The 27410-nt window shown below is 40.7% G+C and overlaps 1 protein-coding gene across 1 annotated transcript in view; it reads right to left on the reverse strand.

Annotated features, from left to right (window-relative positions):
• Window positions 1–27104, reverse strand: part of SCN11A (sodium voltage-gated channel alpha subunit 11) — a 104451-nt gene extending 77347 nt beyond the window's left edge. Inside the window, exons 1-5 of the mRNA XM_019023578.3 lie at window positions 26838–27104; window positions 23546–23664; window positions 22168–22269; window positions 3615–3743; window positions 2226–2320 (exon numbers count right to left, since the gene is read on the reverse strand). Coding sequence (XP_018879123.2) covers window positions 2226–2320; window positions 3615–3743; window positions 22168–22269; window positions 23546–23664; window positions 26838–27104 — 712 coding nt within the window. The remainder of the gene's footprint in view (window positions 1–2225; window positions 2321–3614; window positions 3744–22167; window positions 22270–23545; window positions 23665–26837) is intronic.
• Between the last annotated feature and the right edge of the window lie 306 nt (window positions 27105–27410).

The following is a 27410-nucleotide window of genomic DNA, read 5'->3' on the forward strand; positions in this document are numbered from 1 at the left end:
GGTTTCTCCTCTTCTCCCTTTCATGTTTCAGTGCCCTGGGGCTCAGACCTTGGTCCTTTTCTATTCTCCATCAATGCTTATTCCCTTGGTGATCTCTTTAGATCTCACGGCTTTAAATATCTATAGACCCTTGATTCCTGAAATGGTATCTCTAGCTCTGACTTCTCCCTGGACTCCCGGACTCATATATACCTAATTTCCTACTGAATCCTTTCCCTTGGTGGTCTCACAGCCATCTCAAACACAACATGTTCAAAGCTAGCTTGTAATCTGACCCCAAGGCCTGCTCCTCTCACAGCCTTCTCTGTCTCAATCAGTGACATCAGGTATAAAAGTCATTTTTGACTCCTCTCTTTTGCTCACACCATGTATGCAATTGATCAGTCAGGAAATGCTATTGTTTCTACCTTCGAATTGACACAGAATCAGACCAGTGTCTACCAACTCCACTACCACTACCTGATCAGAGAGCACTGCCATCCCTTGCTTGGATTATGGTCTCTTGTGTCAGTTTGGGTTTTGAGGAGCAGACATTCTGAGATCAGATGTGCCAGAGATTTGTGGGGGTTGGGAGGACACCTGTGAAAGATGAGTGGGGGGAGCAGGAGTGGGCAGGGAGAAACTTCAGACTGCAGCTCAAGTTTGATGTCTGAGAGACAGACAAGGGAGGAGGATTGGATAGGAAGAACCTCAGACTGCAGTGCAGCTGTCAGAGTCTCAGCCAGGTCACTGGAGAGTCCCTGAGCCAAAGTTTCCTATTAGAAGAATCCCATATGCTTCAGGAATGGGCCAGCACTAGAACCCACACACTGTGCAGGGCAGGCACGATCTTGGCATGTGGATGAATGCAGTGGGGAATCCAGAGAGGTGGAAGCCGGGATCTTTAGTCCACCGTGCTCCCTGTAGCAGGAGGTCTTCCTGCTTCTCCCATCTCCCCTACATTCCATTCTCCACACAACAGCTCCCATTTCTTCAGAGTGAAGCGCATATCCTCCCTGTGCCTACAAGACTCCCCTTCAGCTCTTCTTTTTTTTTTTTTTTTTAGACCTTAGGCTGGAGTGCAATGGCACAATCTCGGCTCACTGCAGCCTGCAGCCTGCAGCCTCTGCCTCCCAGGTTCGAGCAATTCTCCTGCCTCAGCTTCTCGAGTAGCTGGGATTAAAGGTACTCACCACCACACCTAACTAATTTTTTTTTTTCTGAGACGGAGTTTTGCTTTTGTTGCCCAGGCTGGAGTGCAATGGGGCGATCCAGGCTCACCGCAACCTCCCTCTCCCAGGTTCAAGTGATTCTCCCGCCTCAGCCTCCTGAGTAGCTGGGATTACAGGCATGCACCACCACACCTGATTACTTTTGTATTTTTAGTAGAGATGGGGTTTCTCTATGTTGATCAGGCTGGTACCAAACTTCTGACCTCAGGTGATCCACCTGCCTCAGCCTTCCAAAGTGTTGGGATTACAGGAGTGAGCCACTGCACCTGGCCTTAACTTTTGTATTTTTGTAGAGACGAGGCTTTACCATATTGGCCAGGCTGTTCTGAAACTCCTGGCCTCAAGTTATCTCCCCACCTTGGCCTCCCAAAGTGCCAGAATTACTGGCGTAAGCAACTGTACCCAGCCCCCCTTCACTTCTATGATCCCACCTCTACCTGGCCTCTCACCCTTTCCTTTCCAGTCCCATCCTCATCCTTGCTACTCCTCAATCTCTGTGCTGGCTGTTTCCCATGCTCAGAATACTCTTTCCCATATATCTGCTTGTGTCACTCCCTTGCCACCTTCAAATCTCTGCCACCTCTCACCTCAATGACAACTATCGTGATCACTCTGTTTAAAACTGCAACCTGCTTCCCCTGTACCCTGTGACTTCCCATAGCCCTCATGGTGTCTACTTTTTCTTTATATTTTCCCTGGCACATAGCACTTGCTCACATGCTACATAATGTACTTATTTATTATAGTTGTTGCTTCGCGTCTGTCTCCCCACCCCCTATCATAGACGGTAAAACTCCATGAGTCCGTATCCATTTGCTTACTACTAGATCTCAAGCAGTTAGCACAGTGCCTGGACATATTAGGTGCTCAATAATTATCAGTTGGACCATCAAATAAATTTGTAAAGCAGGGTTTGTTTGTTTTTGGTTTACATGATGACATTTTGAAAAAATTTAAACATAAATTAACATTCTTTCTAGATAGGAGCCAGTGTGGAAAGTGAGAGTGACTTACGTGAAACTACTGAAATTGCTTTCAAAGCTCTGAACACACGGAAGGTACGCAGGGACAACAGTTTGATGTTGATTCCTGGAATATATGACACAATCCTACAAGACAAAGCACAGGGAAAGCATGGGCTTGCTCAGTCCTGCAGCTGCACTGCACATCTCCACAAAAGCCGCAAGTAAGCTCAGCCTGGGGCCTGTGACCTCCAAGGTGAAATCGACAGCCTCACCTTTCCAGCCCCACCTTTATCTTAGGATCTGGCAATACCACTGTTCTTGCTATGAACTGCAGAGGAGGCTGTTCTCAGTTCACCTTCATATGTGGACACAGATGAAGACTCCTTGAAATAGTTCATGTAGTTGTGGCTACATCCATGAATAATAGAAGTCCTCTCAAATATTTACTGAGTGGCTAACAAGTTCCACGCCCCAAGGCACTTCACTAAAGTCTCCTGCCACTACATGGTCAAGCCTGAATGTGTAGCCAGGCAGTGTAGCTCCAGAGCCATACTCTAAACCACTGTGCTTCACCACCTTTCAATAACAAAGAGCACACAATCTTTGAACTTCAAATGTAAAACTCTGAAATTACTAGCACCTACCTCCAAGGGCTTTTGTGAATATTAAATAGGAAAAAATATGCAAAGTGCTTAACATAATGCCTGGTACATATTGAATGATGCCAGGTTTACTATTGTTGTGCTGGCAATGTGTCACTGCATTTCTTATTTTTTCTTTTGCTGACTCCATTTCATCATTCAGATTCCAAATCAGTGTCTTTCCTTCAGGAAGAGCTTCGACCTTCACCTTACACCATACATAATAATTAACTCAAAATGGACCATGGACTGAAACATAAAAGCCAAAACTACAGAACTTCTAGAAGTAAACAGGAGTAAAGCTCTTTGTAACCTTGTAGCAGCCAAAGATTTTTTAGACTGCTTTGTTCTTCCTATATTCTCTAAGAGCTTAATACATGTATAGCCCCTATCCTGGTACTCATCATACCATATTTTCAGGGCCATTAATTGTTACTTTTCCCCTCTGGACTGTGAGCTTCATAAGATTGAAAACCATGTCTTTTTTTTTTTTTTTAAATTTCATTGGCACACCCCTGTACCTTGCATAGAGCCTGGCCCATAACAGGCCAGTGTTGGTGAGTAAATGGCTGAAGGAACACAAACTTGAGTGTTGACCTAGAAATGGCTTTGTGTGTGGGGGCCTCTGGCCAATTGGCTGCACGTGCTGTTCAGGGCCAACCAACACAGCACTCAGAGCTCTAGGCATTACTAGGCCATACTCAGCCACTCAAATGGATCCACACAGAGCTCTGATGGAAGCAAAGGGGCTTCTTTCCCACTCCAAGTCTCTTCAAAAACATCTTTAATATTCTTACGCTATTCCAATGACAATGGAGTCCAGCCAGTTCCATGGATCTCGAAGGAAAGAAAACTCATCCAGGATGAAACCTCTTGCCAATATTTTAATCAAAGCTTCAAAAATATAAATCCCAGTGAAGACACACCTAAAAAGCAAATCATTTACAACAGGAAGAAACATGATGAACAATGTGAAAAGCAAAGAGCCCTTCTATCTTACTGGTCTTGATTTTTTTTTTCCATTTCAATGTGACATTTAACATTCTGGTCTTCAGCAAACCAGAGTTCAAAAATGCAAGCTTTTTAAGCAAGTCCTCGTATTTAGAATTTCAGAGAAACAGGCCCAGAGATAAATTGTGAAGCTGCATTTCAAGGCCTAGCTTTATGTCCATATTCTTGAGAATAGTTTCAGGTAACATGAGACCCAAGCACTGGAGGTTGTACTTTGTCACCACCATTCTAGAGCTGTCACTCTGATGTACAGAAGGAGACAATGGTGACAGAACAATGAAGAGAGTAAATGACAAGCAAATAGCTGAATATTTTCATACCTGTGTTCATGGATTGGAAGGTTTAATATTGTTAAGATATCGTACTACCCAGGGTGATCTACAGATTCAGTGCAATCCTTATCAAACTCCCAATGACATTTTTTACAAAAATATAAAAATCCATTCTAAAATTCATATGGAATTTCAAGTGACCCCAAATAGCCAAAACAATCTTGAGAAAAAACAAATTGTGAGGTCTCACACTTCCTGATATCGAAATTTATTACAAAGCTACAGTAATCAAAATAGGGTAATTTATCATGGAAAGAGATTTAATTGACTCACAGTTCAGTTCAGCATGGCTGGGGAGGCCTCAGAAAAATTACCATTATGGTGGAAGGGGAAGCAAACATGTCCTTCTTCATACGGCAGCAGGAAGGAGAAGAATGAGAGTGAAGCGAAGGGGAAAGCCCCTAATGAAACTATCAGATCTCATGAGAACTCACTATTATGAGAATAGCATGGGGGAAACCCTCGCCATGACTCAATTATCTCCCACCAGGGCCCTCTACCACACGTTAGGATTATGGGTACTACAATTCATGATGAGATTTGGGTGGGGACACAGACAAACCATATCAAGGTGGTACTAGCATAAAGACACATATAGACCAATGGACTAGAATAGAGAGCCCAGAAGTAAACTTTTGCATATATGGCCAAATTATTTTCCACAAGAGTGACAAGACTACGGAATAGTCTTGGCAATGTCCTTGGAAAAAGGACAGTCTTTTCAACAAATGGTAAAGGGAAAACTGAATCTCCACTTGCAAAAAATGAAGTTAGAATCTTTACTTACACCATATAAAAAGTTAACTCAATATGGATTAAAATCCTAAATGTAAGACCTGAAAAACATAAAACTCATAGAAGAAAAATTTGAAAGTCATATACCTAACAAGGGGTTAACATCCAGAATATGTAAATAACTCTGACAACAGAAAACCAAACACTGCATGTTCTCACTCTAAGTGTGAGTTGAACAATAAGAACACATGGACACAGGGAGGGGAACAACACACACTGGGGCCTGTTGGGGGTGGGGAGCAAGGGGAGGGAGAGGATTAGGACAAATACCTAATGCATGTGGGGCTTAAAACCTAGATAATGGGTTGATGGAGCAGCAAACCACCATGCCACACATACAGCTATGTAACAAACCTTCATGTTCTGCACCTGTATCCCAGAACTTACAGTAAAATAAAATAAAATTAAATAATCAAATCAAATAAAATAGAACTCCTACAACTCAACAATAAAAAATTAAATGACCTAATTAAAAAATGACCAAAGGATTTGAATAGATATTTCTCCAAAGATGAAATACAAATGGCCAACGAGCATATGAAAAGATGCTCAACATCACTAACCATTAGAAAAATGCAAAACAAAACCACAAAGAGATGACCTCATGCCCATTAGGATGGCTACTATTTTTTAAAAAACCTAAAATAACAAGTGTTGATGAAGATGTGGAGAAATGGGAACACTTGTGCACTGTTGATGAGATTGTAAAATGGTGCAATCCCTATGGAAAACAGTATGAAGACTCCTCAAAAATTAAAAATAGACTCGCTATATGATCCAGCAAAGCCACTTCTAGGTATATGTATAAAAGAATTGAAAGCAGGTTCTCAAGAACTTATTCGCCTACCCATGATCATAGCAGCACTGTTCACAATAACCAAGAGGTGGAAGCAACCCAAATGCCCTTTGCCAGATAAGTAGACAATCTCCTAAAAAAAGAAAATAGCTTATATCTTTTTTATATTCCCACGCTGTCAAAAATACTGGGTCTGCGCACACACACACACACACACACACACACACGTTTGGGACTGAAACAAGTAATTCAGTCAAACAACCTGTCAGTTCAGAGTAAAATGTGGTATATACATGTGATGGAATATTAATCAGCCTGAAAATGGAAGAAAATTTTGCCACATTCTACAACATGTATAAACCTTGAAATCATTATGCAAGGTGAAACAATCCAGTCATAAAAAGACAAATACTGTGTGATCCACTTATATGAGGCAGGGGCTGAGGAGAAGATTGAAATGGGGAGTTGGTATTTCTTGGATATAGAGTTTCAGTTTTGCAAGATGAAAAGAGTTCTGGAGATGAATAATGATAATGTTGTGCAACACTGTGAATGTACTTAATTCCAATAAACTTAAAATAGTTAAGATGGTATCTTTTATGTTATGTGTACTTTGTCACAATTTTAATAAAAACTGGGCCCTTCCTTTTTCTTCCCTGAATCTTCCATCGTATTCTATCCTTGCTATGGTTTGAATGTTCCCTCCAAAAGTCATGTCGAAATTTAATTGGCATTATTATGGTATTAAGAGGTGGGACCCTTAGGAGGTGATTAAGCCATGAAGATACTTCCTTTGTGATGTATTAATGCCAATATCTCAGGAGTGGGTTCCTGATAAAAGGTGAGTTCAGGCCTGTTTACCCTTGCTCTCTCATGTGCACATTTTTGCCCTTCTGCCTTCTGCCATGGGATGATGCAGCAAGAAGACCCTCACCAGATGCAGACCCTTTGATCTTGGACTTCCCAGTCTCCAGAACTGTAAGAAATGCATCTGTATTCTTTACAAATTATCCAGTCTGTGGTATTTTGTTATCACAACATAAAATTGACTAAGATAATTCTCTAATTTATTTCCCTTTTTATCTGCTGTCTCAAAAAAAAAACTCGTATCTTTTGTTATAATCCCAAGCTGCAAAAATACTGAGTCTGCAAGCACAAACACATACACACGCTCACTTGGGACAGAAACAAGCAATTCAGTTAAACAGCTTATCAGTTCAGAGTAAAAGAAGTGGACCTTTTCTGGTAAACTATCCAGTCATAGTAGCCCTGAAAGCTAAAGAACAAAGGCCTTGAGGACTTGAAAAAACTCAAAGCAGCCAAGTCCAAGAGCAGAAATGGTCATGAGGCTGCCACAGGCAAGAGCTCCTCCTTGCTTCAGGCTTTTTCTGAGCTGCTCACCTTTTGTGTGACAAGTGAGCATATCAGATTAAATAATGTCTGTCCTAAAATATGTGTGTGTGAATGTAGGGTTGCAGGAGGTTGTTAAAAATGTCCTCATATAAACAGGCATTAAAAGAGTTTAAAAAGGCAACATCTTTTAATACCAGTTTTAAATTATAAAGTTATAGATGCTTTGATAAAAATCTGCAATTGCAGATTTGTGGGATTTTTCAAGTCTTCATACAGATCTTAAGCAAATGAGACAGCAGACTGTCGCTGCTGTTTCTGCCTGACATTCTAGTCTCCCACCTCTCACTTCCACCATTCTCTCTTTTCCAGCTGAAGCCTGACCATTGATGGGACAGGCAGATCAAAATGACATCTGATGTGGAGTAAAGCCACGCCCACCAGGAGGAAATTACATGCCTCCTTGTATGAAGACACTTTTAACAGCCTCCTCCCACCCCACATTCATGTACCCACTGTTCATCCAAAACTTCCAGGGGAGTGCAACAGCTTTCCCCACCCTTGACTCCTGCCTCTCTGCTTAAAGAGGGGTTTTCCTCCCTGCCTTATGGGTATTTTAATAGTGAAAATGGCCTCAGAGAAAATTACCTTCCCATAATAGAGAAAGAAGGCTCCTTGCATCTCACCACAAGGGCTAGGCAGAGCAAACCGCAGCTGTGGAAACAATGCACTCTCCTGATCTGTCTCCTCCATAGGTCCTGCCCTCCTGATCAAACGCTTCCAGGGAAGCTGCAGTAAGCAACGAGTAGCAACCCCTGCACTCAGTTAGCACCTCATGCAACAGCCAAATCTCCAAAGGGGAGACCACATTCCCCAAGGACATTGCCAGGATGGCACCTATTCCTGGGGCTATCTGTGCCCTCCTCAAGGCACAGCCCCTCCACTGGCCAGCCTTAACCAGGTTCCAGGTTCCACCCAGCAACAGAGACAGACGGTCCCTATAAAGACACCACCTAGAAGGGAGAAGAATTCTCCAGAGACATATAGACCAAACCAGACCTTGTAGTCAAAGAAAGGGCAGTTTTCAAAGTCTGACCTCTAACCGGTGTCCCAGAAACCACTAGAGCCAAGTAAAGGAGAATAGATGTGTACATGATTTAGAGAACACTTCCAGGAAAAAGGTAGAGTGGAAGTGACTGGAGACTGCCTTCCCAAATTCCCATTTAAAATCTATGAAAACATTTGAAAATAAGAACATGTTCTAAAAGAAGCATGACGAGAGTGGGCATTGCCCAGATTCCAGGAGGAAAGCCTCCCAGGGTCATCAGTCCATTTTTCCTTGGAGCATCCAACCTTGTTCACATAGCCCCTTTCCTGATGATGTTGTATTCCCTAATAAGTGCCTGCAAGGTCAGGGAGTCCCCAGTCCTACTCCCCACCAGAGGTACAAACAGCTGCTAGCCAGCTTTCACCATCACACCTCTAGCGGGAGTGATTTTTTGCCTGTGCGCCCAAGTCCCTCAAGCCTTAGAAACAGTAAGTCATTGCTCCAGTCATTTTAGAAATATTAGATAAGCCATTCCATTCACAAGAAGCTTCTCATATTTGCCTGAACCTGAGTGGGTCTCTTTGAATTACTAGAGGATCTGAAAGGAAAAGTACAGCTACAAGGGTAACTAATGTGGGAAATGTAGTACAATACTTGCAACTTGCCAAGTCAGATACCACAAATGTTACTATAAACATCCTTAAAGAAGAATCTGCAAGCAACTGAAACAAAGAGGAAGGGAAAATAAGAATACAAAAGACATTTAGAAAATATTAAAAATTGAAATGCCACATATTAAAACCTACAAGACAGAGACAAAGCTGTACCCCTAAGCATTGTCCCTATAAATATTTTTATTATTTACAACAAGAAGGAAAATGCGGTTAGGCTGGAGCCAAGATGGCCGAATAGGAACAGCTCCGGTCTACAGCTCCCAGCGTGAGCGACGCAGAAGATGGGTGATTTCTGCATTTCCATCTGAGGTACCGGGTTCATCTCACTAGGGAGTGCCAGACAGTGGGTGCAGGACAGTGGGTGCAGCGCACCGTGCACGAGCCGAAGCAGGGTGAGGCATTGCCTCACTCGGGAAGCACAAGGGGTCAGGGAGTTCCCTTTCCTAGTCAAAGAAAGGGGTGACAGACGGCACCTGGAAAATCGGGTCACTCCCACCCCAATACTGCACTTTTCCGACGGGCTTAAAAAATGGCACACCAGGAGATTATATCCCGCACATGGCTCAGAGGGTCCTACGCCCACGGAGTCTCACTCATTGCTAGCACAGCAGTCTGAGATCAAACTGCAAGGCGGCAGGGAGGCTGGGGGAGGGGCACCCACCATTGCCCAGGCTTGCTTAGGTAAACAAAGCAGCCAGGAAGCTCGAACTGGGTGTAGCCCACCACAGCTCAAGGAGGCCTGCCTGCCTCTGTAGGCTCCACCTCTGGGGGCAGGGCACAGACAAACAAAAAGACAGCAGTAACCTCTGCAGACTTAAATGTCCCTGTCTGACAGCTTTGAAGAGAGCAGTGGTTCTCCCAGCACGCAGCTGGAGATCTGAGAACGGGCAGACTGCCTCCTCAAGTGGGTCCCTGACCCCTGACCCCCGAGCAGCCTAACTGGAAGGCACCCCCCAGTAGGGGCAGACTGATACCTCACACGGCAGGGTACTCCTCTGAGACAAAACTTCCAGAGAAATGATCAGACAGCAGCATTCGCGGTTCACGAAAATCCGCTGTTCTGCAGCCACCGCTGCTGGTACCCAGGCAAACAGGGTCTGGAGTGGACCTCTAGCAAACTCCAACAGACCTGCAGCTGAGGGTCCCGTCTGTTAGAAGGAAAACTAACAAACAGAAAGGACACCCACACCAAAAACCCATCTGTACATCACCATCATCAAAGACCAAAAGTAGATAAAACCACAAAGATGGGGAAAAAACAGAGCAGAAAAACTGGAAACTCTAAAAAGCAGAGCGCCTCTCCTTCTCCAGAGGAACGCAGCTCCTCACCAGCAACGGAACAAAGCTGGATGGAGAATGACTTTGACGAGTTGAGAGAAGAAGGCTTCAGACGATCAAACTACTCCGAGCTACAGGAGAAAATTCAAACCAAAGGCAAAGAAGTTGAAAACTTTGAAAAAAATTTAGACGAATGTATAACTAGAATAACCAATACAGAGAAGTGCTTAAAGGAGCTGATGGAGCTGAAAGCCAAGGCTCGAGAACTACGTGAAGAATGCAGAAGCCTCAGGAGCCGATGCGATCAACTGGAAGAAAGGGTATCAGCAATGGAAGATGAAATGAATGAAATGAAGCGAGAAGGGAAGTTTAGAGAAAAAAGAATAAAAAGAAACGAACAAAGCCTCCAAGAAATATGGGACTATGTGAAAAGACCAAATCTATGTCTGATTGGTGTACCTGAAAGTGACGGGGAGAATGGAACCAAGTTGGAAAACACTCTGCAGGATATTATCCAGGAGAACTTCCCCAATCTAGCAAGGCAGGCCAACATTCAGATTCAGGAAATACAGAGAACGCCACAAAGATACTCCTTGAGAAGAGCAACTCCAAGACACATAATTGTCAGATTCACCAAAGTTGAAATGAAGGAAAAAATGTTAAGGGCAGCCAGAGAGAAAGGTCGGGTTACCCTCAAAGGGAAGCCCATCAGACTAACAGCGGATCTCTTGGCAGAAACCCTACAAGCCAGAAGAGAGTGGGGGCCAATATTCAACATTCTTAAAGAAAAGAATTTTCAACCCAGAATTTCCTATACAGACAAACTAAGCTTCATAAGTGAAGGAGAAATAAAATCCTTTACAGACAAGCAAATGCTGAGAGATTTTGTCACCACCAGGCCTGCCCTAAAAGAGCTCCTGAAGGAAGCACTAAACATGGAAAGGAACAACCGATACCAGCCATTGCAAAATCATGCCAAATTGTAAAGACCATCGAGGCTAGGAAGAAACTGCATCAACTAATGAGCAAAATAACCAGCTAACATCATAATGACAGGATCAAATTCACACATAACAGTATTAACTTTAAATGTAAATGGACTAAATGCTCCAATTAAAAGACACAGACTGGCAAATTGGATAAAGAGTCAAGACCCATCAGGGTGCTGTATTCAGGAAAAAACCCATCTCATGTGCAGAGACACACATAGGCTCAAAATAAAAGGATGGAGGAAGATCTACCAAGCAAATGGAAAACAAAAAAAGGCAGGGGTTGCAATCCTAGTCTCTGATAAAACAGACTTTAAACAAGCAAAGATCAAAACAGACAAAGAAGGCCATTACATAATGGTAAAGGGATCAATTCAACAAGAAGAGCTAACTATCCTAAATATATATGCACCCAATACAGGAGCACCCAGATTCACAAAGCAAGTCCTGAGTGACCTACAAAGAGACTTAGACTCCCACACAATAAGAATGTGAGACTTTAACACCCCACTGTCAACATTAGACAGATCAACGAGACAGAAAGTTAATAAGGATACCCAGGAATTGAACTCAGCTCTGCACCAAGCAGACCTAATAGACATCTACAGAACTCTCCACCCCAAATCAACAGAATATACATTTTTTTCAGCACCACACCACACCTATTCCAAAATTGACCACATAGTTGGAAGTAAAGCTCTCATCAGCAAATGTAAAAGAACAGAAATTATAACAAACTGTCTCTCAGACCACAGTGCAATCAAACTAGAACTCAGGATTAAGAAACTCACTCAAAACCGCTCAACTATGTGGAAACTGAACAACCTGCTCCTGAATGACTACTGGGTACATAACGAAATGAAGGCAGAAATAAAGATGTTCTTTGAAACCAACGAGAGCAAAGACACAACATACCAGAATCTCCAGGACACATTCAAAGCAGTGTGTAGAGGGAAATTTATAGCACTAAATGCCCACAAGAGAAAGCTGGAAAGATCCAAAATTGACACCCTAACATCACAATTAAAAGAACTAGAAAAGCAAGAGCAAACACATTCAAAAGCTAGCAGAAGGCAAGAAATAACTAAAATCAGAGCAGAACTGAAGGAAATAGAGACACAAAAAACCCTTCAAAAAATTAATGAATCCAGGAGCTGGTTTTTTGAAAGGATCAACAAAATTCATAGATCCCTAGCAAGACTAATAAAGAAGAAAAGAGAGAATAATCCAATAGAAGCAATAAAAAATGATAAAGGGGATATCACCACCAATCCCACAGAAGTACAAACTACCATCAGAGAATACTACAAACACCCCTATGCAAATAAACCAGAAAATCTAGAAGAAATGGATAAATTCCTCGACACATACACCCTCCCAAGACTAAACCAGGAAGAAGTTGACTCTCTGAATAGACCAATAACAGGCTCTGAAATTGTGGCAATAGCTTACCAACCAAAAAGAGCCCAGGACCAGATGGATTCACAGCCAAATTCTACCAGAGGTACAAGGAGGAACTGGTACCATTCCTTCTGAACTATTCCAATCAATAGAAAAAGAGGGACTCCTCCCTAACTCATTTTATGAGGCCAGCATCATCCTGATACCAAAGCCAGGCAGAGACACAACCAAAAAAGAGAATTTTAGACCAATATCTTTGATGAACTTGGATGCAAAAATCCTCAATAAAATACTGACAAACTGAATCCAGCAGCACATCAAAAAGCTTATCCACCATGATCAAGTGGGCTTCATCCCTGGGATGCAAGGCTGGTTCAATATATGCAAATCAATAAATGTAATCCAGCATATAAACAGAACCAAAGACAAAAACCACATGATTATCTCAATAGATGCAGAAAAGGCCTTTGACAAAATTCAACAACCCTTCATGCTAAAAACTCTCAATAAATTAGGTACTGATGGGACGTATCTCAAAATAATAAGAGCTATCTCTGACAAACCCACAGCCAATATCATATTGAATGGGCAAAAACTGGAAGCATTCCCTTTGAAAACTGGCACAAGGCAGGGATGCCCTCTCTCACCACTCCTATTCAACATAGTGTTGGAAGTTCTGGCCAGGGCAATTAGGCAGGAGAAGGAAATAAAGGGTATTCAATTAGGAAAAGAGGAAGTCAAATTGTCCCTGTTTGCAGATGACATGATTGTATATCTAGAAAACCCCATTGTCTCGGCCCAAAATCTCCTTAAGCTGATAAGCAACTTCAGCAAAGTCTCAGGGTACAAAATCAATGTACAAAAATCACAAGCATTCTTATACACCAATAACACACAAACAGAGAACCAAATCATGAGTGAACTCCCATTCACAATTGCTTCAAAGAGAATAAAATACCTAGGAATCCAACTTAAAAGGGATGTGAAGGACCTCTTCAAAGAGAACTACAAACCACTGCTCAAGGAAATAAAAGAGGATACAAACAAATGGAAGAACATTCCATGCTCATGGATAGGAAGAATCAGGATCGTGAAAATGGCCATACCGCCCAAGGTAAGTTATAGATTCAATGCCATCCCCATCAAGCTACCAATGACTTTCCTCACAGAATAGGAAAAAACTACTTTAAAGTTCATATGGAACCAAAAAAGAGCCCACATCGCCAAGTCAATCCTAAGCCAAAAGAACAAAGCTGGAGGCATCACGCTACCTGACTTCAAACTATACTACAAGGCTACAGTAACCAAAACAGCATGGTACTGGTACCAAAACAGAGATACAGATCAATGGAACAGAACAGAGCCCTCAGAAACAACACCGCATATCTACAACTATCTGATCTTTGACAAACCTGACAAAAACAAGAAATGGGGAAAGGATTCTCTATTTAATAAATGGTGCTGGGAAAACTGGCTAGCCATATGTAGAAAGCTGAAACTGGATCCCTTCCTTACACCTTATACAAAAATTAATTCAAGATGGATTAAAGACTTAAACGTTAGACCTAAAACCATAAAAACCCTAGAAGAAAATCTAGGCATTACCATTCAGGACATAGGCATGGGCAAGGACTTCATGTCTAAAACACCAAAAGCAATGGCAACAAAAGCCAAAATTTACAAATGGGATCTAATTAAACTAAAGAGCTTCTGCACAGCAAAAGAAACTACCATCAGAGTGAACAGGCAACCTACAAGATGGGAGAAAATTTTCGCAACCTACTCATCTGACAAAGGGCTAATATCCAGAATCTACAATGAACTCAAACAAATTTATAAGAAAAAAACAAACAACCCCATCAAAAAGTGGGCGAAGGACATGAACAGACACTTCTCAAAAGAAGACATTTATGCAGCCAAAAAACACATGAAAAAATGCTCACCATCACTGGCCATCAGAGAAATGCAAATCAAAACCACAATGAGATACCATCTCACACCAGTTAGAATGGCAATCATTAAAAAGTCAGGAAACAACAGGTTCTGGAGAGGATGTGGAGAAATAGGAACACTTTTACACTGTTGGTGGAACTGTAAACTGTAAACTAGTTCAACCCTTGGGGAAGTCAGTGTGGCGATTCCTCGGGGACCTAGAACTAGAAATACCATTTGACCCAGCCATCCCATTACTGGGTATATACCCAAAGGACTATAAATCATGCTGCTATAAAGACACATGCACACGTATGTTTACTGCGGCACTATTCACAATAGCAAATACTTGGAACCAACCCAAATGTCCAACAATGATAGACTGGATTAAGAAAATGTGGCACATATACACCATGGAATACAATGCAGCCATAAAAAATGATGAGTTCATGTCCTTTGTAGGGACATGGATGAAATTGGAAATCATTATTTTCAGTAAACTATCGCAAGAACAAAAAACCAAACACCGCATATTCTCACTCATAGGTGGGAATTGAACAATGAGAACACATGGACACAGGAAGGGGAACATCACACTCTGGGGACTGTTGTGGGGTGGGCGGAGGGGGGAGTGATAGCTTTAGGAGATATACCTAATGCTAATTGACGAGTTAATGGGTGCAGCACACCAGCATGGCACATGTATACATATGTAACTAACCTGCACATTGTGCACATGTACCCTAAAACTTAAAGTATAATAATAATAAACAAAAAAGAAGGAAAATGCATGAACTAAACATTCAAATTCATATTTTAGAAAATGTTATGTCCTATTGAATGTATAATGAAGAAAATAAAAGAAGGCAGAAGGAAAAATATTATATATATATATATATATTTTTTTTTTTTTGAGACAGAGTTTTGCTCTTGTTGCCCAGGCTGGAGTTCAATGGCATCATCTCTGCTCTCCGCAACCTCTGCCTCCCAGGTTCAAACAATTCTCCTGCCTCAGCCTCCTGAGTAGCTGGGATTACAGGCATGTGCCACCACGCCCGGCTAATTTTGTATTCTTAGTAGAGACGGGGTTTCTCCATGTTGGTCAGGCTGGTCTCGAACTCCCGACCTCAGGTTATCTGCCCGCCTCGGCCTCCCAAAGCGCTGGGATTACAGGCAGTGAGCCACGGCGCCCGGCCAAAAATATTATATTTTTAAATACAATTTAAGGCCAGGTGCTGTGGCTCATGCCTGTAATCTCAGCACTTTGGGAGGCTTAGGCAGGCGGATCACTTGAGTCCAGGAGTTCAAGACCTGGGCAACATGGCAAAACCCCGTCTCTACTAAAAATACAAAAATTAGCCAGGAGTGGTGGTGCATGTCTGTAATCCCAGTCACTTGGGAGGCTGAGACACAAGAATCTCCTGAATCCAGGAGGCGAAGGTTGCAGTGAGTAGAGATTGCTCCACTGCACTCCAGCCTGGGCAAGAAAGCGAGATTCTGTCTCAAAAAATAATAATAAAATAAAAATAGAATTTAATACATAAATAGAATTTAAGATATAGTTTTAGAAAAACATAGAATTTAAGACAAATAGAATTTAAGACATAGTTATAGAAAAACTATAGAATGGTTTTTAAAATGGAATTTAAGATATAGTTTAAAAAAACATAAAAATAGGCAAGCCTCTGGCAAATCTAATCAATAAAAAAGAAAACATATGAACAAAATGATAAATGAGAAGAAGAATATAGCAAAATATTCAGAGAAATTTTAAAACTGAAAAAGATTACCAATGAAAAATGAAAAAGCTATTAATAAATGAATTCCTTCCCATTTCACTAATTCCTTATATCCCTCTCCAAAAGATTTGCAGATATAAATCACTTTACTGGATAATTCTCTCTTTCTTTCTCCCAGAATACCTCATTTCCATGCTATTAAAAACATTTCAAGGCCGGGCACAGTGGCTCATGCCTGTAATCCCAGCACTTTGGGAGGCCGAGGCGGGTGGATCATCTGAGGTCGGGAGTTAGAGATCAGCCTGACCAACATGGAGAAACCCCATCTCTACTAAAAATACAAAATTAGCCAGGTGTGGTGGCGCATGCCTGTAATCCCAGCTACTCCGGAGGCTGAGTCAGGAGAATCGCTTGAACCCAGGAGGAGGAGGTTGTGGTGAGCCAAAATCACGCCATTGCACTCCAGCCTGAGCGACAAGAGTGAAACCCCATCTAAAAAAAAAAAAAAAATTTAATACATGGGAAAGATGGGGAGGAGCCATACAAGTCATCAAAAGAGTAAACAAATGCTGACAACAAATTTTATCAAAAATAGCACAAAATTTTATATATATATAAAATATTGATACGTATAATACTGATGTACATATATATATATATAGTTTTACATAACAAGGCAACTAGTTACAAGGCATAATGAAAGAAAAGACCACATTTATAATGGCAACAAAAAACAGTAAAATTCACAAACAAATTTAACAAGAATTGTGGAAGATCTGTATGAAGAAAACTTTAAAGCAATTAGAGGAACACAAAAGAAGATTTTAACAAATGAAAAATATGTCATGTTCTCAATGAGTTCCAACCTCATAAAGATGTCAGTTTCCTCTAGGTTAATTTATAAATCCTTTCATCATGTCAATAAAACTAACCAAGTTGACTATAAAATTTACATGAAAAAATAAACCAACAAGAGCCATAAAAATTCTCAAAAGGAACCTCTAGCACTCCTAGACATTACAACATTAGACAATCTTGATAGTTAAAAAGTGTGGTTCTGGCATATGAAAACGCAGACCAATGGAAGAGAAAAGAAAGTCCAGAAATAGATCTGAATAACTAAGTAACATTTCACATCAGAGGATAAGAGGTGGACTATTTAACAAATGGTGTTGGGACAAATGGATAGACATCTGGGACGGAACTACGAAGTCAGATCTATTTATGACACCCTACCCTTGAATGAATTCCAAATTATTCAAGGATTTAAATTTTTAAAAAAGGAAACTATAAAAGCACTGTAAGAAAATATGAGAGAGTCCTTTTATAACTCAAGGCTAGAGAAAGTGTTTCTAACTATAAATCAAAATCCACGGGCATAGAGGAAAGTTTGTTAAATTTAATACAGGAAAAGAAAAAAATAATAGGCAAAATTAAGAGACCATTGATGCCTGCTTCAATTGTGATGAAGACATGAAGTAGTTGGGCAAACCCTCCCACAGATAATGAGTATTAAACTGGAAAAAATATATATAAGGACAATTATTTGAAGGCCCTGGAAGGTAAACAAAAGGAGGCAGAAACTGGGGCAGAGTTTCCTCTTAAAAGAAGGTACCTGCAATGCATAAGAATTATGAAAATGTTTAACTGTTTTGGTCTGAGAGTGTTTTCCAACTTCCCCACACCCACCCCAACACTGGCAAATGGCTGCAGTCCTGAAGATTTAAGGTGGCCGAGGGCGGGGTTCAGAGCTGGCAGAGCGGCTGGAAATTTAGGGAGGAAATCCTGGAAGCACGCAAGAGAGAGCTAAGCAACAGGAGGCATAAAACATGGAAATGACATACTTAAAGTGCTAGAAAAACAAATTGTCAAGCACTGATTCTATATACAATGAAACTCTACTTCAAAAATGAGCATGAAATAAAGACATTTTCAGATCAATATAAACTGAGAATGGGTTGCCAACAGAACTGAACCACCAGATATATTAAAGGAAGTTGTTCAGGCTAAAAAGAAATACCACCAAAAGATAACTTGGATCTACAGGAAAAAAAAATGTCTTTAAAAGGCATGTGCCCATTAAAAGCAAAAATGATAAACTGTATTGTTGGGTTTATTGTGTACATTAGCATAACTATATGATAAAAAACAAACAGGGGACTAAACTGTGGCATGGTTCCTGTTTTACTTGAAGGAATTCAACGTTAACTCTATTTTGCCAATTTAACAATGCATTGTTTAATATCTGAAGAAACCACTAAAAAATGCAAATAAGTAAAGCTAAAAGGCCAGCAGAGGATTAAAATGAAATACTAAATATACATGATTAACACAAAAGGAAGCAGGAATGGAGAAATAATGGAGTAGCAAAGGAACAACAACAATGACAAAAAAAAAAGATGAGATAAATAGAAAACCAATAGAAAAATAGCAAAGCAAAATCCAATTATATAACTATATTAAATGTAAATGAACTTTAGTCCATCAAAAGTCAGAGACTGGATTGATAGACTGCATAAAAAGCAAAAACCAACTATATGTTGTTTACAAGATATACGCTACAAATACAAAGACACAAAAGGGTTGAGAGTAAAAGAATGGAAAAAGATATACCATGCAAACAAAGAGCATAAGAAAGCTGAAGTAGCTGTATTAATATTAGACAAAACAAATATTTAAGTGAGTATTATTAGAGACAAAGAAGACATTCCATAATAATAAAAGAATGAATACATCAGGAGGATAATAATAATCATCGTAAATATGTATGTACCTGATAATAGTGCTTCAAAATACACGAAGCCAAATTTGACAAAAAGAGAGAAAGAACAGACAAATCCACAATCATAGATAGAGATTTCAAGCCTCTCTTTGAGTAATTCATAAAAATGCTAGGTAAAAATCAGTAAAGGTACAAAAGATCTAAATGACACTATCAACCACCTTAACTTAACTGACCTTTTAAGGAGTATTTAAGAATGTGGCAGAATCCACATTCTTTCCAAGTGCATGTGAAACATTTCCCAAGACAGACTATAAAAGATGTTTCTCTTTATTTCAAAAGATTGAAATTTTACAGAGTATATTCTCTGATCATAACTGAACTGAAATTAGATAATAATCAGACAACCAGAAAACAACTAGAAAAGTATAAAATATTTGGAAATATTAAAAAACACACTTCTAAATGACATATGGGACAAACAAGAAATCATGAGAAACTGTAGGGAATATTTTGAACCAAAAGGTAATAAAAACACAGTGTATTGACATCTGTGGAATGCAGCTAAAGCAGTTCTTGGACAGAAATGCATAGCTTTATACAATTGTATAAGAAGAAAAATCTAAAACCAACTATTTAAGCTTCCAACTTAAGAAGCTAGAAAAAGAAAAGCAATTTAAAATCAAAGCAAATTGAATGAAAAAATTAATAAAGACTTTGAAACTTTCATATATTGCTGATATAAATGTAAAATTATGCTGTCAATTTGAAAAAGGTTTAGCAGTTTATTAGAAAGTTACATATATACTTATCGCAGGGCCCAGCAATTACACCTAGGTATTTATCCCAGAGAAATGCAAAAATATCCACAAAAGATTTTTATACGGAAGTGTTCGCAGCAACTTTATTCATAATAGCCCTAAACTGGAAACAATGCAAATGTGCATCAATAGATAAATGGGAAAACTATATCCATTCAATGGAATCCAACTTAGCAACAAAAAGAAAAAAAAATGTAGAAATATACATAACAACATGGATGCATCTCAGAGCATTATGCTAAATGAAAGAAACCAGATACAAAAATATACTATCATACATAGCATATGAAATGTATACGAAATTCTTAAAAAAGGCAAAACAAGTCTAGAATGACAGAAATGAGATCGATGTTTGTCTGGGGTTGGGAGTGGGAGTCGGCGATTAACTGCAAAGAGGCATGAGACGTTTTGGGGGGTAATTGAAATGGTCTATATATTGATTGCAGTGGTTTATATTGCATAATTAAATAGGAGTTAGAAAAAATGGTCTCATTTATTCAATTTGCATTCAATATGTTCCTGAAAGATTAAAGCAGTAATTATGTTAAACTAGAAAAACTGGAACTTTCGATAAGAAAATATTTATACAAATATAGCTTTTAAGTTAAAACATTAATTCATATGTCTGAAAAGCCAATGCAAATGATAAAAAGTTAATATTTTGGTTATACAGAGAACTCAAACTGATTAGAAAAGAAATAAAAATGATACAGAAGCAAAGATGGAAACACACAATTCAGAAATGAAAACATTAAAAGAGTCTAAATCAAATATTTCATGTTGTCATTCATATATGGGAACTGAAAAAGTGGATCACATGGAGGTAGAGAATGGAATGGTGGTTACCAGAGATGGGGAAAGACTGGGTGAGAGGTGAGGAATAGAGAGAAGTTGATTAATGAGTACAAAAAACAGATAGAAGGAATAAATTCTAGTGTTCAATAGCACAGTGGGGTGACTATTTAGTTAACAATAATTTATTGTATATTTCAAAATAGCTAGAAGAGAAGATTTGTAATGTTTCCAATACAAGGAAATAATAAATGTCCAATTGGGATTGATATCCCAATTACCCTTAAGTGATCATTACACAGTGTATGCATGTATCAAAGTATCACATGTACCCTGTAAATGTGTAAATTATTATGTGTCAATTAAAATTGTTTAAAGTCTAACCTATCTGGAAATTAAAGAAATGCTAATATTTTTAACTCCATAAATTAGAGAAGAAAAAATTTAATGCTAGCAAGCATGTGATATAATTGGTTATTAGAATACACTGCTGATGGCAGAGCAAAGTGATACAAACTTTTTGGAAAATATTTTGTCTATATATATCATTAAAAGCATTAAAATATACCTTTTTAATCTAGAAAATCCAGTTTTGTTTTCTTTTTTGAGACAGAGTCTCACTCTGTTGCCCAGGCTGGAATGCAGTGGCTCACTGGGCTCACTGCAAGCTCCGCCTCCCAGGTTCATGCCATTCTCCTGCCTCAGCCTCCCGAGTAGCTGGGACTACAGGCACCCGCACCACGCCCGGCTAATTTTTTGTATTTTTAGTAGAGATGGGGTTTCACCATGTTAGCCAGGATGGTCTTGATCTCCTGACCTCGTGATCCACCTGACTCGGCCTCCCAAAGTGCTGGGATTACAGGCATGAGCCACCACGCCCGGCCTAGAAAATCCATTTCTAAGAGTGTATCTCAAGAAAATAATAATTTAAGAATAGGGCTGCGTGCAGTGGCTCATGCCTGTAATCCCAACACTTTGGGAGGCCAAGGTGGGCAGATCACCTGAGGTCAAGAGTTCAAGACCAGCCTGGCCAACATGGTGAAACCCTGTCTCTACTAAAAATACAAAAAAATTGGCTGGGCACGGTGGCAGGCGTCTGTAATCCCAGCTACTTGAGAGGCTGAGGGAAGAGAATCGCTTGAACCTGGGAGGCAGAGATTTGCAGTGAGCTGAGATAGCACCACTGCACTCCAGCCTGGTCAACGAGAGCAAAACCCTGTCTCAAAAAATAAAAAAAAATAAAAAAAGAATAGCTTTATTTTTGGCATAGTGAACTCCCATAACAATTTTTTACAAACAAAAACAAAGAATAAGTAAATACATAAATACAGCTTTATGCAAAAAGATTTTTATGACAATGTTATAATCTACTAAAATGCTAGAGTGGTGAAGTACATTATGGTTTATTCACCTGATAAAATATTATACAACCATCAAAATGGATACCTATAAAACTTATGTAAACACAAAGAAAACCACTTAAAATGTGAACATATGTGTGCTGTTCATTACAAATTGTAAAAAAATAAAGGTCAAAAATAAAACTGATTCTGCCAACATATGTGTTAGAATTATTAGTGACTTTTTCTTTCTCTCCAGCGTAATCATTAACCGTCTTAGGTATATTTGTTTAAAAACTTAGGACAGGTGAGTGAAGGAAAAATACTTACTCTGCAATGTCAGTACTGTTGCTGTTGCTGTTTTTAGCAGGCCCTGTAGCCATGAACACGCAGTTGATGATAACGGTGCCGATAATGAACATGCTGAACAATGTGGCCAGCATCCATTAAGGCAGATATGTTGCAGGATGGCATGCATCATTAGCTACTGGGTAAGACTGGGGGTGCCCCTGATGGTCCCCTTTTCTGCAGGTGCATCTATCTTCTGACTGTGAGTGTTGGCTGAGAACAACTCACAACTGTCCCCTCCTGTGGAGAATTGTCCCCTGCTGAATGGCAGCCTCCTCATTTGGAGAGCTACACACCCCCTTCTATATGTCTGACTGACTTAGGCCCTTGCTTCAAAGTGGGACAATTCTGTGGTGCAATTCATGCTCCAGAGTTCCTCGTGGGATCAGAATGAAGGTGACTCAGCTGAGACCATATCCTTGCTTGGCTCTTTGTTTTCCCCCCTTCTGCTTCCCTTTCTCCTTCTCCAGAAAGCACTCCTCTGTTAAATCACTTAAATAAGAATGCCCACATCAGGCTCTGCTTCTAGGGAACCAAACCCAAATAGTTATTCATTGCCGTTCTCCTCAATATTTTACTAAATCTACCAACCCATATCTTTTTCTCATTTCCCTGTCTAAAACTTCCTAGTGTCTCCCCCAACCCTTGCATACATCAGAAATGCTTAATAATTCCTACCTGCCTTTACACTTTAAGACTGACATTGCAAACCCTAAGTTTTAAGAGCCTGAAAAGGCATATAAATGGGTAAAATGGGCTGGTGTTCAGCCACAAGAGGGGTGCAGAGGTGGTGAGACAGAGCTTACATGCCCCCTCCAAAGAGGCAGCAATTCCTTACTCTATCCATTTTTGTCAGGTATTAACAGAAATGGGAACCTACCCTTGCCAGTTTCCATCTTTCAAGAAAAGCTGGAAATCTGGAGTATTCACGTTAGAAAGTATTTTTCAAAGTTTTAAGTACTGTGTAGGTCCAACACAACACATTATCAACTCAATATACTGCACAGGTTGCCAGTTTACAACTCTTTAGGTGTCAGCTTAGATGCACCTTCCTCTAAGAAGCCATCCTTGATGCCTCTAAAGCACAGCAGTGCCTCTCCCTGCTACCACTTTCACACGACCAATCTCACTAAAGAAATTGCCTGCCTTTTAGTCTATGCCCTTCTGAGGCCATAGGACCCCAGAGAAGGAGATGACATCTTGCTCACATCCAGCACAGTCCCTGCCTGCAGCAGTACGCACTCAGCCAGTATTTGTAGAAAGAATTCGCTATTTGCTTCCATCCAATAACATGAACACCGTGGGGCACGTGCACTTTTCAAATGATCTGGACTTAGTAAAAGGTGCAATGAAAGGATATGAATGGACTGAGACTCTAATGGCTAAACTTCTGATTGAATTGAAAGGCCCAAAAATGAACAAGGCATGCTTGGCACTGAAGCGGTAGATTGTCCTCTTTTTGTTTAACACCATAAATGTCTGCAAAACAAAAAAAACAATACAAGAAAACACACACATACACAACAGGAATTAAATGCAGTGACAAAACAATATTTATCATGAATTCATTTAGAGAAAATTATAACATAACTGTTGGGCTGTGGAATATTTACCCAATGGGATACTCCAGAGAAATCAGAGATGGAAAACACGGGACCTGAAAATACCAAAATTAGGAGTATAGAGGAATAACTGGGGAAAAGAAAACCCTTAATATTGTACTCCATGGTATGTATCAACGGGGAAACGGATTAGAAGAGAACTTGAAGAGGCAGAAATTGAGCTTGGACATTTAGATTCAGCAGATTATTTTAAATTATTTTGATTATTAACGAAAACTTTGCAATGAATCTTAGAATAAGTGACCTAAAGGGTCCATGTTTGCTATGCCACAGGTCTGAGAAACGCTGTGTGAAATAACCAGTCAATTCTAACCTTGATGATCTTCAAGAAAAAAGTCACCAAGTTTCCTGGATTTGCTCTTTCTTTACCTCTGTGGACATAGGGGCAAATTTCCCTGTGGTTCTTAACCAGCAGGGGAGGTGGGCATTGCCGCTACAGAAGGCATTTGGAAATGTGTGTGAGTATTTTTGGTTGTCTGCTGTAATGACTATGGGCTCTACTGGCCTTTTACTGGGAAGACCCAGGGATGCCAAACAGGACAAACTTGCCAATGGTACATTATGCCCACCGCCCCCACAAAGTGCCCAATGGAGTCCCATTAAAGAACACTGAACCTCTGCCCATTTTCTCCTAGCATGACTCCCTGGGCACTGGGAATGAAGCAGCCCCTGGACAACAACCTGTCACTAACATGCTTCTAACATCCACCTCCAGACCTCCCTTTTTCCATGTAACTGTAATCTAGCTGTCCCCATATCTGTCCCCATGGCTGTCAGTTACAAAAGCCTTCAGAAAGTAAGAGTCATTCCTTTCTCCCCAACTGATGGCTCCTTTCAGATTTGCAAAAAGTACTACTTGGCCATGTAATACAGCATGTTCTCAGGCAGGAGAGACAGACCTCGGCACCCAGGCCCAACGTCAGCACTGTAAGTGCTACCTTGGCTCAGGTGCCAGAACGTCAGCCACTGCCAACCATCAACCTTCCTTTAATGAGCTGCTGGGATTGACTGGTCTGATGGTTATCTGGCTGCAGGGAAAACTGTGCTAGGATATTTTTCTTTGCCCCCATAATAATGAAATGAGCCACGGGGTTTTTTAAAAATATGAGCCAGGAGCCCAAGACCTGCTTTGGAAATTCTGCGCCTTTCCTTTGAACAGACATACAATTTTGCAGCAGAAACAAACCTCTCTTTGAGATGAGTCACCCCACATTAATAAGTGGTACAATATGGCTCTCCTTCTGTGCCTTTGATTTTGATATTTTATTGATGCCTCTTCTTACTGCTTTAAATATTTTAACTAATGGTATATTTAACTCTACATGCCAGGGTTTTAATGATTAAAATGATAGGTACTAGCTCCTCCTGCCTGCTTGCTGACACTTCTCTACTTCTTTCCCCTGTTGCTCTTCAAAATGGGGCTTCCAAAGAGAAGTAGCCTGTGATGATAAAAAGCACCCTTGGGTTTGCATCCTAGCTCCACCACTCACTGGCTGCTTGACCTGGCTTAAGCTACTTTCCCAGCTAGGCTCTGGTTTCCTCATCTGTAAGGTAGAGTGCTAATCATGATCACACATACCTCACATGACTGTTGAGGGCACTGGTCATGTGAGATCATGGGTGTGCAGAGCTCTAAACAGATATCGTGTCTTCTTATTTAAAGTGAGGACCCAGGCTGAGAAGTGGTGGTCCTAGAATTACCACCCAGGCTGGAATAGTCCTGTTCTCCCAGGACTGTCAGCTGCACACCAAACTGCTGCCTGACTCATGGGTCTCCTCTCCAGCATTGACGCAGAAGGAGACCTCTACAGTTAACTCACCTCCAACAACTATACCTCCAAGAAGGCCCTGGAATCCTGGGGCATCAGAAAAAGGAGAAACATTGGAGTGTTTTTGCTCCTTCAATTCTTTCCCCCTTGCTTGTCCTTCCTACTTATACTCTACTTTCCTCTGTATATGTGGTCCTCATTTGGCCTGGCAACTCTAAGTCTGTCCCAATTGAAGTACATGCAAATCAGGCAATCTTTCTTTGAAAGGTCAGTTTCTTACGGATGCCAGCCAAAGATGCTCTCAGCATCCCATATTTTCTAGGGCTTCCCCAAACCTCCCAGCCTCCTAAGACTCTAACCTCAGTATGGCAAGGTGGGGTTTCCAACCTCTGCTGGATCACACTGCGAGGTGATGATGGCAAAATCTTCTTAGCCTTTCCTGAAAGGGCCAAGTGTGCTCACAGCCTCAGGCTCTAGAGCAGTCATGTGGGAGCTCAAAGTTTACATTCCCTCACTCGGGAGCCCCTTCAAGAAACCTTTACTAGAATTTCCCTGCAAGAACTGCATCCAGGCAGATAAAATAGCAAGGCTTTCACATATTTGCATTGAGTTTACATAGAATCTGCATGTGCCCACTTGGTTACCATTTTCTTAGGTTTCATTTACTGAGCTCCTACTATGCATCAATTGTTGGTTTGAACCCTATTAGTCTCATTTAATAGCCTAGAAAGCCTATTATCCAAGAGTTTTTAAGGTAAAATCTTGTTGCTATAATGAGCATTTCTGGACCATGATATTAATCCTTTGTATCAGTATAATGCATTATAGTGATAAAGTGCTTTCCCAGCATGTCTATGCTCTAAGGTAGGAGCATCAGGCATTATTTCTATCATACAGATTTTAAAATGAAGATTAGTAAAGTGACTTGCCCAGAGTCATAAAGCCAATCACTTGAAATGGCCTGTATCTAACTTCTGGGACTAATAGTCCAGTCCTCCTTCCAGACTTCATTTTGTGTTTTCTCTGTTTTCCTTTTATCCTTTTGCAGTCCCTCATCCTCATCTTCTCCTCTAATACATGCATTGCAGAGAAAAAATGAGGACTGAAAGGGGTTTTCAGGACTATCAAGGCAATGCCAGGGGATGACAGCAAAGAAGAGGCACAGCCTGCCTGCTATAAACCCTAAGAGTGGTGTTTGGAGAACCTGTAACACCAGTTATAACTGCATGGTTAGAACACCCCCCCCCCCCCCATGAAGTACCTTATGATTTCGGTAGAATGGGTCCAAGTCTTCCAGAGGCTTTCCTATGAGCTCACGAGGAATGTCGCCATAGAGCTTGGGCAACTTCCTGGAGGCCTTTAGGTCAAGCTGAGGCCGAGGCTGGGGTACTTCTCCTGTCTGGTCTTTAGACTTCTTTTTCTCGTTTTGGATGGCAATCCGCTTCTCAATTGCAGCCAGAGAGTCGGAAGTGAAGGGGCGGAAATTCCGCTCATCTGGAAAGATTACTGGGTAGCATCTGTCATCCATCTTCACCCTCAGGACAGAGACAAGCCACAGATCCTCAGAAAGGCCTCAGGAGGCAGGAATAAAACAGCCTGCCCTAGGATTCCAGTCTTAAAGGATGGTGTCATAAGGATCTACAAAAGCTGAGCTGAGGTCAGGGGCCTTGGGAGCTGATTGGCTGTGAAGATCAGAAGAGATGACCACCACTGTGGGTATAGCAGGAACTTTTGGCATAGACAGAACCAAAGCAGGGCATCATTCCTGGAGGACCTGGCAAGAGGCGGGAAGTTGAGTTCAGGAACAAGTGAGCAGAAGCCCAGTCTCTAAAAC

The sequence above is a fragment of the Gorilla gorilla genome, chromosome 2 (genome assembly GCF_029281585.2).
Source record: "Gorilla gorilla gorilla isolate KB3781 chromosome 2, NHGRI_mGorGor1-v2.1_pri, whole genome shotgun sequence".
In the NCBI taxonomy this organism is placed as follows: Eukaryota; Metazoa; Chordata; class Mammalia; order Primates; family Hominidae; genus Gorilla; species Gorilla gorilla.